We start from the raw sequence: 12,690 nt of genomic DNA, 5'->3' as shown, positions 1-12,690 counted from the left end.
TCAGAATGCTGTACAACAAAACAGTAATGCCGATAGTTGTAGTGGTACCACTTGCCGAATTTTTCCTTTGGGGAGAAAGTGCCAAAATATTTACGCCACCTGAAGTTAGCATAAACAGTGCAAGTGTATTTGTATGGTTATTGTGAAGAAAAACGTGTGTTTTTGGGAATAAAACTTTCCATGTAAGTTGGAGACAGTAGTAAAGTGTTTCAGTCAGCTGCTATCCATCTACATGTATATCATTAGCTTGTACCATTACTGTGGTAAGTAGTAGATGTGGTGCATGTGAAGGAAAATGTTGGTGGAGGAGTGTGCAGTTAATAACTTAGCTGTCAGTGTCTAACCAGGAAACATTTATTATTCTAACGACTAACTTAGCTGCAGTTAAACAGACCGTTTTGTTGGGTGGAAATACAGTACTGTTAGACAACCATTTGAGGTTGAGACAAGGATAGAGATTGGGCAGTGGGATGACTAGGTAAATGGAGGTCGTTCTGACATCCAAGTAAGCTAGGTCATCTCTGACTATGAAGATTTTTTGTCATGGATTTGGGAGTAATTTGCGATTTTGAAAAACCCGCGAGATGATACTATTACAAACTCAATCAACTGTTGAGTTGATTGTCCATTGGTGGAAAGTGGCCCTTGTAAAAAACACACTGCCAGAAGTCTTAGGGGATTTTTGTCCTTTCCAATGCTGTAGTATAGGATGAATATATTGTCGCATGGTACATGAACCACCACCATCTATTGTGAACAAAATTGAATCTTACTTGTAACGACAATATCACATCACCCCTTGAAGTTACTACATTAATCCCTGTGAAGGGCCTCTTACCATACTACCAAATGAAAGACAATAAAACACACATCACACATTTGTTTAGCGTTTGTTACTGAGGTGCTGTATTTAGTTCACTGCTGATGACAATACAGTGGACCACATGAGAAGTCTGTAATTTTCAAGACGACGCAACCAAACTGTTAGAATATTCATAAGGAGTATCTTTAATAATCTTTAATAATTGCAGCCTGCCTGCTGCCTAACACAATGTAAACTTATTATTATTATTACCAAAAGGGCTACTGTAGCAGGGAGAATTAAGTATTCTGCTACAAACAATTATAATACTGTAGACATTTTTTCATTCCTGTGAATTTATAATCCATTACAAAATAATGAACATATTATCTATCTACGTACCTATTTCTTTGATGGAATGTTTTCTAAAGATGGTCACACAGTAAGGATTATGCCTGTTAAAATGTCCTGTGTCAGAGACTTTTCTTACTGGGTAACGTTAAATGATTCCATACATATACCGTTTCCTAAAAAGTTCAGAATTAAACCAAGAAGTATTTAACCTCCTTGATTAAACATCTACTGTATCACAACTTGTATGTGTATACCTTTAACCAATGGATGGATTTCTCATGTAACTATGATGACCACTTAAAACTTAAAGGTAACAATTGGTGATAATGAATGTGAAAATAATATCAAACATAAAACATTAAATGGATTGACTTTCCTTAATGCTGGAACAAAATGTGAAATAAGTTATACCTGCATTTAGTCAGCAAAAAAAAGGCATAATATCTTAAAGAAAAAAAAATGTTAATAAAAATTCAGAATCTATTAGTTGCAAAAGGCTCTTTATCTTTTGTTTTTCTACTGATATGCTAGCATAATGAGAAAATGGTAAATTTCTATACAACATTGCACATAGTATAGTAAACCTTACACACTGCTAGAAGACTATATAGTGAATGTGATATTTTGTTATAAGTTAATTGAATACATGTCTTTCCACATCAATGTGCTGATTTGTCAGTTCTTTTTTCTCTGTGTTCGCTATAAAATTAACAGCAACATAACAGCGTGTGCATTCTTACACCCCTTTGCCACCAGAGGCTACGACCACTGAGCAACTAAAACTCGATAAATCTCAAAGAACTAATTTTTTTCACATTTTAAGCATGTTTTGTTGTCTTTTAAGTCATACTTGAACATCGTACATATTATTCCAATTCTAAAATCAAGAGTCACACAGGCATCTAATTTTGGTCACTCAATGGTGACGCTCAGCAATCGCTGTTTAGTGAAAAAGGGGGGCATGATCTAATAGATACCTGTAACAGTCATACAATACATTTCCATATTACAGGCGGTAGAATCACAAAATTCCTCAAAATCACTTTAAGGCTCTACAGTAGGTAGTCTTCGGTGCTGCTACGTCCTATCTTTCTTTCTTTTATGGTAATTCATTTTAACTACGTCATTAAGTACTGTTTGTGATTGCAAAGCCATGATCCAGTCATGGGCATTACTGGCAAGACATTTGACATTAAAGTGGCAGTCAAAAATAATGAGGTGATTGGACCAAACTTTTGTTTGTTAAAAAAGTGCAAAGAGCACACAACCACTATATAATCACCTGCCAATGGTGACCGCTTGTAACTTTCCTTGGCAATATACCGGTCATGACTGGTTCTACTTCACACTGCAGGTGACTGAAATATCGGCAAGTAATTATGTACTGGTTGAGTTCAGAGAACTTGATTTAACAGATTTACCTGATGAAACTTCATGGATCAAGACCAAAATAATTATTTTACGGATGAAATATTATCATGAAATTAACACAGTATTGCAGTATATGCTAGTATAATCATAAGGGTATGGCCAATGTTACCCGTCTCCTTACAATCATAAATTACACAGTTGGCACTTAAGTACACAGCACTTCTCAATCGTCTTGGTGATGCTACAATTACATACACTGATACTTCCTGACTTTCATTTATGGCAAGAACGGGTCCCTACAGTGCAGATGAGTCATGGTAATAGCAGCATGAGAAGGCTTGCATTCATCAAATTCCCCTTGTGCAGTATCCCGTATCACTATTACTCATCATAACATGATCACTTTCCACAATTTCCATAATGCGACTATTCCTAAAATTACTATTATATAGATGTATAATCTGACCATGTCACATCTGAAGTCCACTTAATAGTAAGAAACATTTTGCAAATGCAATGTACCTTGAAAGGTTTTGATTAGATTTATGTTATTTGTTACAAAAGATTAGTTCCTCGCAAAACTTACCCCATCAAGGCACGAGAAGTTGTCTGAACATCAAGGCTACACTTGATGGATAACATCTCCATGTACAGGGCTCGAAATTCTTTTTTGGACATAGGTGCACTGGTGCACCCAACCAAAAAAATTAGGTGCAGTCAGAAAAAATTTGGGGTGCACCACATAAAATAAAGTTGAATGTCAGAAAAACATTAGTTTGATGCCAATGCCTCTCATAAGAACTTCAATCTGTAATTCTATCCAGATTTCAAATTTCAACCAAGCAATACATCAAATAAACTACAACAAAAGGTTATTATAATATTGCTTTTTCTGATACTTACATTTCAAGAATATCCATACTGTGTATGCTAGTGTACAAGAGAACCGTTACCCTATAGAGTACAAAAATATCTAGGTGCACCCACAGTCAAAAATTAGGTGCACAGCTCCAATTTGGGTGCACACAGGTGCACATGCACCCACTATTTCGAGCCCTGATGTATAAGCAACACTACTGACACATGGGTATGTTATATACTGTAAGTATATTACGTGCGTCTTGAGTGGCTCATGTTGTCACCAGTTCCCTGAGTATTTGGGTGCACATGTGTAAGCACCTGGGCACGTGGAAGCATCCTGCAAAAGAAACATCAGTTCAAAGTACTGAAGATGACAGGAACCCTACTTAACCTAAATCCGGGAGTTTTCCTGTAAGTCAGTTAGCTGAAACCAATCTGGCAAAAAAATAAACAATCCTTTTTTCTGTTATAACGTTATGTCAATATGATAGAGAATACTCCTCAGTCCACGGTTTTCTGCAGAATCATGAGGTTACAAAATAAACGTCATATTTGTGTAGCACTCAGCAGAATGACTCAATCTACCGTATCTTAGTATATATTTACCCACCACGCTTATCGAAAAAGAGTAGGGGTTCTTCCTGGTGTGTGTGTGGATCAAATATAACGTTATCTGTCCAGATATGCAGCTTGTTCTGTTCAGTACAAACCTTGTGTGTTATGCCATGTGGCGGTTCACTGGGTATGCAATACAAACAAACAAACAAACAAACAGATATTTAAAGGATATTAGCTCTTTATGCTCACCTTTGAATGGCCCACCTTTGAACCTCTGTGTGACTTCCCCTTGCTGACTCAGGTACCCGTACCACTCTCCATGGTCAGGGTCAACAAACTGGGGGAGGGGGGTAGTAATAAGTGCTCAAGCTTTAGAAAGGTTATTACCTTCGCCAAGAAGGTTATATTTCAGTAGCATTTGTATGTGTGTATGTATGTATGTATGTGTGTGTGTGTGTGTGTGTGTGTGTGTGTGTGTGTGTGTGTGTGTGTGTGTGTGTGTGTGTGTGTGTGTGTGTGTGTGGATGAACAGAATAACTTGAGAAGGCCTGGATGGATTGTATTGATATTTGATATGTGGGTGTTTATCAGCATTTATTCATTGTTCTCCTATGAAGCTATTAACTAGAGTAGAGTTTGAAGAATGATCATTTTCAAACCTTCTGCTATGGTAGAAGCTTGGCATCAACTTTGTATTGGTTATGGGGTTAAGTATCAGGGAGATGGTTAAAGGTGATATTTTCTGACAGGATAGTACAGACAGCATTGTGCTAAATAATGCCTGTTCAATACACTTTTAACAACCAAGAATTATATCTCAAACTTTGACCTACATGTGAGAATGAGTAGTCAAAGACTTTGGCAAATTTCTCCAGCATCTGTTCATCTTTCGTCTCCTTGTACGCCACCAGGAAAGCGATAAGAGCCTCATTGTGGGGCCACCACAGCTTCATGTTCCACTCCAGCTGGGTGGGAGAGTAGCCGTCCACGTCCAGGAAGTAGAAGAGGCCCCCATGTTTGTCGTCCCAGCCAGACTCAAAGGGTTGAAGGAGAAAATTGTTGATTGCCGTTTTCTTCAGGTCTGGGCGATTGTGCTTCACAGCATACTGAAGTAAGAACCAGCTGCACTCGATGGCATGTCCTATTGAAGAACAAAATTTCAACTTCTCCAACTGTCTTTGCATAAAAACAGATGCATTTGTTTACCAGAAGCATGGTTCAATGGTGAAACTGTTGTCACTGATTTTCTATCATCACTTGAACCTCTTTATCATCCACTTCTGCAAGTATTGCAAGTAGAGCTTGTGAAAAGAAACTTTTGCAATTTTTCTGTCATCTTTTTTTCAGCAACCTTTCTCTGACCATCTCTTGGTTCTTTTTTGCATAACACCCTCATTCCCAGTGGCTTAACAACTCTAACATTGTCAGCATTACCTGGGTTCTGTAGTCGTCCGAGAGACCCTGGCAGCTCCTGTCCATCAGGGCTCACCTGCTCCAAGATCACTGTACCATCTCTCTGTAACAAACATCACATTGAACATCCCAAGATTTTCAATGTATCTATATAACATTGCATAACTAGAACATCGTGTCTTGTCTATATCCAGACCAGCTATAACATTTTCCAGACCAAGGAGTCCAGACTAGCTATAACAAAAGACAAAGGAAATCCCTGACTATAGCGTTTGTGTATACACATGTACATGTACCAATGTTGGGAAATCAAAGTTGCAGACAGAAAGCAAAAAACTTGCAGAAAGTAACACACCAGTAATAAACTTCTTTTTCTAATCTTGTTTTGTCATCTTCAATGGCTCAGGTTTTTTTAAAGCCAAACAGACCGGGTCTTCTCGATAAGTGTCTTGGGTTGTTTTCACAGATCTGACTTGAAGAGACATATTGCAGAGCTCTACACGACATGGACACACTCCTTAATCATCAACAATAATCACCTGTATATGCAGGAGCAATTGTTCCACACACCGCTCCGCTAACCCGGCGTATTTGTCCGTCAGCGTGGAGTCCATCATCTCCAGCTGGTCGATCATGCACATTAGCATCATGGGTACCGCCATGTTGTCCGTATCTGGAGCGCCTGGCCACTTGGGTCGTCCCAGGCCTGAATCGTCGACCGTCATCCAGTGGACCAGCTGGTCCATCATCTTTAAGGCCTCTTCCTTTCTCATAGAAATAGCAAATTAATTTCTATAACTATCTTTCAGTGAAATAGAAAATGAAAATTCATCTGTGATGGTAATTGACATTATGAAATTCTATACGCTATTTCAATATTCAAAGTAGAGCCCTTAAATACCAACACGTTTTTGGTGGGTCCTCTGATCATTCTCAAACTAAAACGACTATGTCATGTGACCTAAACTGAAGTGTGATGCCAGCAATGCATCAAAGGTGCCTGGCAGTCTGTAATGGCCCCCGTCTCGGCTGAAGGAGGGTTGATAGCCTCTTACCCCTCACTAACGTCACACACACGAGAAGAGTCAGAAGACTGACCAAAAGCTTGTTGAAAAGAACTTTGTGTATGAAAATAGCGAATGACATTTTTTATAAAAAAGAAACTGTAACATATGCATTAGCCCTCATGGTGTTAGATAAAGAAACAGACATTAAATGGTACTTTACCCTGTACTTTGCTTCCCCTGTCGCTCTGTAGAGTTCTGACAAGCCCAAGAAGTAAAAAACCTCGGAGAATGGCTGCCGCTGCACCTTGACGGTCCTGCCGTCTCGAGTCACCGCAAAACTGCACTTCATGGTGGTGGGGTCCCTCACATGCTTCATCAGGAACTCCCCTCCTGGAGGGACAACATACTGTGTCATCACCCTTTTTCAAAATGTGATGATCCAGAACCTAATGGTGTAATTATGACATTTGGACCAATGGACTCCTATGATGGGGTGCAGAGGGACTCACCTGCTATAGCTGCCTGTAACACATCTTGTCTGTGATACTTCTCAACCTCGTTGTACAGCCTGCAGTACATCCACACCTGGAATGGTAGAATAAGAGGAACACCTGCAAAACTTTTCCTACCATACATGGGATTCCAGAGTAATAAGTTGCATAAAATCTCCAGTATAGTCTTCTCATAACATGGCAATGCATCTATCAGCATCTTATGAGCCATATCTAAAATGGAACCCATCACTGTTTCTCTTAATACTGTAAATGCAGATTAAATGTTCACAATGGTTTCATGTTCACGGTTTTTGCGGTAAGCTTTTTGCCACCAACTTCAAACCACCGCAAAATTTTTTGTTTCCTACCCCTTGTCTACTATTATCTCAAACGCGAACTTAAAACCACTGCGAACACCCCATTTTCTCCCTAACGAGAAATTAAAACCATGCAAAATTAAATGCATTTAGAGTATTTCAAAAATCATGTTGACACTGATTGATACTAAAATTGTATTCATTGTTATTTACATATGAAATGGGTGAAATACCAGGCTCAATGAAGTTCACCATGCTCATCATTATCATCATCATGACAAGATATGATGATGATAGACATGCTCTCACCTGTCTGCCTTGTAGCCAGCAGTATTTGGTGTCATCATAAACTTTCCCATCTCTGTCCAGGCACACAAAGAAACCACTGAGGAGGGAGAAAAGGAGATTGTTTGCTTAAAAAATCCAAACAGAACTGGGAGCTTCCATAAGAACGTGCAGAGTATGATGGTTTTAGATTAAGACCCTAGTAAAGCCTTAAATGTCAACTTTTGAAATCTCCTGTCAGCTTTTGAAATGAGAATGAATTAACTTAAGGCAATTTTCTGCATCCTGCTTCAAGATCGCATACTAAACTGGTGGTATCCCTAACCTCCTAACTACATTATGATTGTGGATTATAAACAAGTGGATTATAAACAAGGCTATCTCTTGTAGATATGTTTCTCTTGTAGATATGTTTCCTGGGAACTAAAGTGTATTTCGTGCAAATGTAAGGTTTTTTTTGTCAACCAGCCAACTTGTCGGGACCAACAACCTGTCCTCAGCAACCACTTTTATTCAGTCCCTTGAGTGGTTGCTTGCGCCAGGTTTGACTGTAATAGACAAAAGACTGAGTTTAAAAAAATGCAGAATCTAGGTATGGGACCATGTAACATGGAGGAACCTTGCAGACAGGTTACAAGGCAGGCAGGACATAGCTGAATTCTGTTGAATGTGGTCCAATCTAAAGCAAATAATGTTGGGTTGAAAGATCATCTACCTATTGACTTTCAGTACAAACATGACATCGCTCTGTCTCACCCGTGCTCGGTGTCATGTGAGTTTTGTAGCCAGAAGTCCACCGCCCGGTCCCGCTCACGCTCGCATTTCTCCAGGAACTCTGGGAGTCGGGACTTCACACTCATCGTGATACGGACAGGTAGATCTGAAATAGTCAACGTGTTGGTTACCTTAGTTAACCAGACTCAACCTGGTAATCAGGTATGGTATTATTTTTAAACATAAATTTTTATGACAAGGTAGTATCATGTAGTCTCAAATCAAATCTGATTAGACAAAAAAACTGAATGAAAGCATGTAACAATGAATGAATGAATGTATAAATAAATGAATGGACAAATGAATGTTTTGATTTGCATAGCACTGAAAACTTTAACATGTCACTCATACTGAATGACAAATCAATTTAAAGTATTTTCTGTCCCTTCCTTTTATTTTTGCTGCATCCACGTATGACAGACAACGGTTAAGATATGCGTGGTGGAATATGAATTGCTATAGTGTACTGTAATGTCTAAATAATGAAGAAATTTTTGTCTGCATTAGAACTTTATATTTTGGATACAATAATTTTTCTATATCTTCTCAAATCAGTCGTACTTTGATTGAACAACAAAACAAGCCCTCTGTCATGTGACATCTATTGTATAGGTCACGACAACTCCCACAGGTACAGGTGGCGGTAACGGTACACAGGAGACCGGCTCCGTGACTTTGCACGCTTAACGATAAGGTTTGAAAAGCAAGCACGAATCCATAAACTTACACAAAGCGAACCGCACAAATGTTAGTTGATTCTGATGAAGATAGATGAAGAAACAACCGTGAACACACACAAACCTGCCGGATGTATTGTCAAACAGAATCCTGCCACGGGTCCCACAATTGATCCCCGCTGCGCAAATATATACATCGACCTCTACGATCAGCTGATAGCCACGAGTCATGATTGTTTACTTCCGGGTTAGCATTGCCACTCCCCCTTTCTCTTTATCAACGCTAGCATCTATTCTATTTATAGAGTAATCAGGGCATGAGAGTAATGTTTGATTGGTTGGTTGGTTGGAGTTAATTAGTCAAATTTGACATTTTATCATCTTTTTGTAACATTGATGTTTGTAATGCACGCAATTGTGCCATTTGTATTATGCTTTTTGAATATCGAGAATATCGCGATATCGCTGGCAAGTATTCCTGCAGTTTAAAGATAATCCGCTACGTGTCTCTTATGCAATGTTTTCAGTAAGAAGAAGAGGTGCGCACAGTCACATGACAGGCAGATTGCGTTGCATCCGCACGAGACGGACCGTCGGCTATTTCCTCCTCCAGTTTTTGGACGCTTGACCGTTATATATAAACTGACAAGCACTTGATTGAGAGATACTGCAGCGTCCAAGTTCGTGCCGAAGTGGGCGCCGTCTTTCCAAATCACGCGAGATTCTCGCCCCTCCCCCTTCTTAGCGCGACAGGTGATCAAAGATGGCGCTCTTCGAGAAAAAGAAGGCGCAGAAGGTTACGCTAGACGACTCCTCCCGGCTGTCCTGTACCATCGAGGCCGCCCAGAATGTGCAGGGACATACGGTATGTGGTACAGATTCTTTCTGCCAGATTTCACTGTCCTGAGACCCGTAGGAATGGAGTTAGGCATGTTTTCATGGTGCCAACGTGGGTGATTTTTTGACCGATCTGGTAAATAAGAACTGTCGCATGTCAACAAACCTTACTGTAACAGGTTACTCTCCAAGCAGATGTCGTGGGATAAATTGCTGAATATTCCTGTAAGAAACCAACTGTAAGGGAGCTAAGGCAAAAGAAAAAGCAGGAAATCTAGCCCACAATATCTGCTTGGGGTTCAGCAAGCGGTCAAAGCCTGCGTGACTGTTGACATGCCCGAATTAAAACAGTGTAAATAATCCTGGCTACTTGTTGAAAATCCAAATGACAACACTTTGTACTTAAGGATAAGGGAGGCCAAGAAATGACATACTACTTTTCAAGTGCTTTTTATCATGCTACATAAAAAAATAAGCTCTTCACATACAATGACATAGTGTTTGACACTTAATCTTCAATTTAGAGGACTTGCATAATAATACCATATTATATGTTGCATAGTCATGAAGTATTACTAATAGTTACAACTATTAGGTGTTTTTACACCATCCGTATGAACAGCGTGTTCTGTTGTTTGTAATCAATGCTTAACATGATGTTCACTCGCTATCAGCATATCTTCTTCCTCGCCACAAATTATCACCTCTTCTTATGCCGAAGAGCGTTTACTCGCTGTGAGTGCCAGTAGCAATCAGGGTCTATAAACGTGTTTTGTAAACATGGGTTATAAACTGATTTAGATCTCCAGTGAGCGGGGACAAAAGGAGAGTGGATATTACGTTGCACACGGAGCTATCATTAGAAGTGTGTGACATTCCTTAGAGCAGTGAAAAAGGGTCAACAAATGTTCAAGGAGTCAAGTCAGATTATTGTGAGGAAGGAACAAATTTTTGGTAGGATCATAGGCAAGAAAGTGTTTTACTTAGTTTATCATGGTAGTCTCCAAGAATGGTTGGTTTCTTGGTTATTATTTTCAGCATTTGCTAGATTAAATCATTAAACACTATATTAAGTTACTTATCTGTTATTTGTATCAATAATCTAGTAACTGATCTCAGGGTTTAGTTACTAATCATTTCCATGTATTGCAAACAACACCTACATGTGATATTTTCTAGTTTCGGTAAGTGAAAAACAGATAGCAAAAGGGCCAAGAAACAAAAATGATGTACTTTCTTCCAATCCTAAAATTGACTTGTACACTTTCGATAGAAATTATTAGAATTATGAAATGATTTTGTAGCTGTCAGTATGTCAGCCTAGCCTGAATGTCATCCTGTTTCAGTTCCAGGCTGTGTTTGGTGAAGGCAGAGCCTGGAACTGAAACAGGATGACACCCAGGCTAATGTCAGCCTACAAATTGCATGTTTTATTCAGATCCACCTGTATTTGTGTCCTCCCTACAGGTGAATGTAGTCAGGGTTCTAGACTTCCTGGGGTTGGACCATCAGGTGCTTATCTTGGACAGGTTCCCATTTTCAATCACACAAAATCACTGGGCCTTTGCCATGACAAAAAGGGGTAGAACTAAAACTGTGTGTCCAACACGGGGCTTGCTTGGCTAGTTCTGTTATGTTGGCTCATTCAAAAGATTTGTATTAAACGAATGTTGGACGTTTCACCACCTGTACAGTTTAGCCCCTACATGTAGCTGATCAGGACAATTCATCACCAGGTACAGGACAGCTCAATGCCTGATTCTAACACTGACCTCAACCCTAAATCTGATTCAACCCTAACCCTAATTCTCAGCATGAGTTGTCCTAGGCCTAGTGCTGAATCGTCCTGATTAGCTATAAGCTGATGAACTATCCAGGTATAGAAACATCCTGATACCCTTCATAACTTGTGTCTCAGCCGTCATCCTTCTGACGCAGTGAATCAACCTTTCAAGTTCATAATTAAGGTTAGAGGCAGCTGTGTCCAATAAGCCCCTGGCCTCTTATGCAAGTCAACTGAGGGTGCCTCAGATTCAGAACAAGGTCAATGCTAGTGCATATTGGGTAGAAAGTACAATGTACTAGAAATGTTTCCATTTGTCCCATCTAATTCAAAGGCCTGTCCAAATAGTCATGAAACAGACCCACAATACTCTTTTTCTAGACCCTTTTTGTTATGGCAATCAGGCCATATTGTGACATTGAATCATCAGAAATGAATTTGCAAAACTCGACCAATTTGAGTAATCTCATCCAAAATTGATTGCAAAACATTCCAAAAGTAAGAAATGAATAATCAAATATTACTAGTACTCCCGTCCGTGTGCTTCAACTTTAATTAATGGTGTAAGAAATGATTCACAATTTATGTTATTTTTATCTACTGTGAAAATCCTTGACACTGTATAATTTTTCTAGTCAACTACGTACATGTTGTTTCCCACTGCAGGACTATGTGGTAAGAGTGCAGCGAGGCCCCCTGGCAGAAAACAGCTGGCAGGTCAGCAGTATTACTTGACACCTCTCTATCTCATCATGTTGTTGAACTTACTAAATGCCCTTATTTGGTATCACACCCAAGGTAACACAGCCTTGCAATGAAAGCTGTGCACTTATACATCGTGATACTGGCATGTCTTGAAGATAGTATGTCAGGTCACAGTGCTCTGAAGTATTCTTGGTTTAAGGCCACTTATTCAATTACATGGTTGATTGAAATGTAACCATTGTAATGTAAATCCTTGATATCCAAGCCTACAGGTCTGATGAAATGTTCTGTGTCACAGTGTGTGCTGTAGGGGTGGGGCTTTGCTAACTAGCAAGTGCCAAAGTTTATGTTGACAATGTCAAGTCTGAAGCTTGCCATATTAATGTGTCCACAGCCTTAGGTTTACACTAGCACCTCACTGCAATACACATATATAGTATACAACACAAGTA

The 12,690-nt window shown here is 39.4% G+C and overlaps 2 protein-coding genes across 3 annotated transcripts in view; one reads left to right on the top strand and one right to left on the bottom strand.

Moving 5' to 3' along the window:
• Positions 1-889: 889 nt before the first annotated feature.
• LOC136435480 (N-acylglucosamine 2-epimerase-like) lies at positions 890-9,190 on the bottom strand. Of its 2 annotated transcripts, none has more exons than XM_066429022.1 (10): positions 8,964-9,190; positions 8,219-8,342; positions 7,487-7,562; positions 6,876-6,951; positions 6,587-6,756; positions 5,899-6,123; positions 5,381-5,462; positions 4,780-5,087; positions 4,196-4,283; positions 890-3,725 (listed from the first exon to the last, which is right to left on the bottom strand). In XM_066429022.1, exons 1-10 carry the CDS (start codon positions 9,142-9,144, stop codon positions 3,658-3,660), a joined length of 1,398 nt encoding a protein of 465 aa, XP_066285119.1. In that variant the 5' UTR covers positions 9,145-9,190; the 3' UTR covers positions 890-3,657. The 2 variants fall into 2 exon arrangements, with proteins under 2 accessions (XP_066285119.1, XP_066285121.1); XM_066429024.1 differs by having other exon boundaries at positions 9,038-9,190.
• Positions 9,182-12,690, top strand: part of LOC136435482 (PX domain-containing protein kinase-like protein) — a 23,267-nt gene continuing 19,758 nt past the window's right edge. Inside the window, exons 1-2 of the mRNA XM_066429026.1 lie at positions 9,182-9,778; positions 12,200-12,250. Coding sequence (XP_066285123.1) covers positions 9,677-9,778; positions 12,200-12,250 — 153 coding nt within the window. The 5' untranslated portion in view covers positions 9,182-9,676. The remainder of the gene's footprint in view (positions 9,779-12,199; positions 12,251-12,690) is intronic.

The sequence above is a fragment of the Branchiostoma lanceolatum genome, chromosome 5, assembly GCF_035083965.1.
Source record: "Branchiostoma lanceolatum isolate klBraLanc5 chromosome 5, klBraLanc5.hap2, whole genome shotgun sequence".
NCBI classification, from domain to species: Eukaryota; Metazoa; Chordata; class Leptocardii; order Amphioxiformes; family Branchiostomatidae; genus Branchiostoma; species Branchiostoma lanceolatum.
Note: the sequence above shows the minus strand (reverse complement) of the source record. Positions and strands in the feature narration are given on the sequence as shown.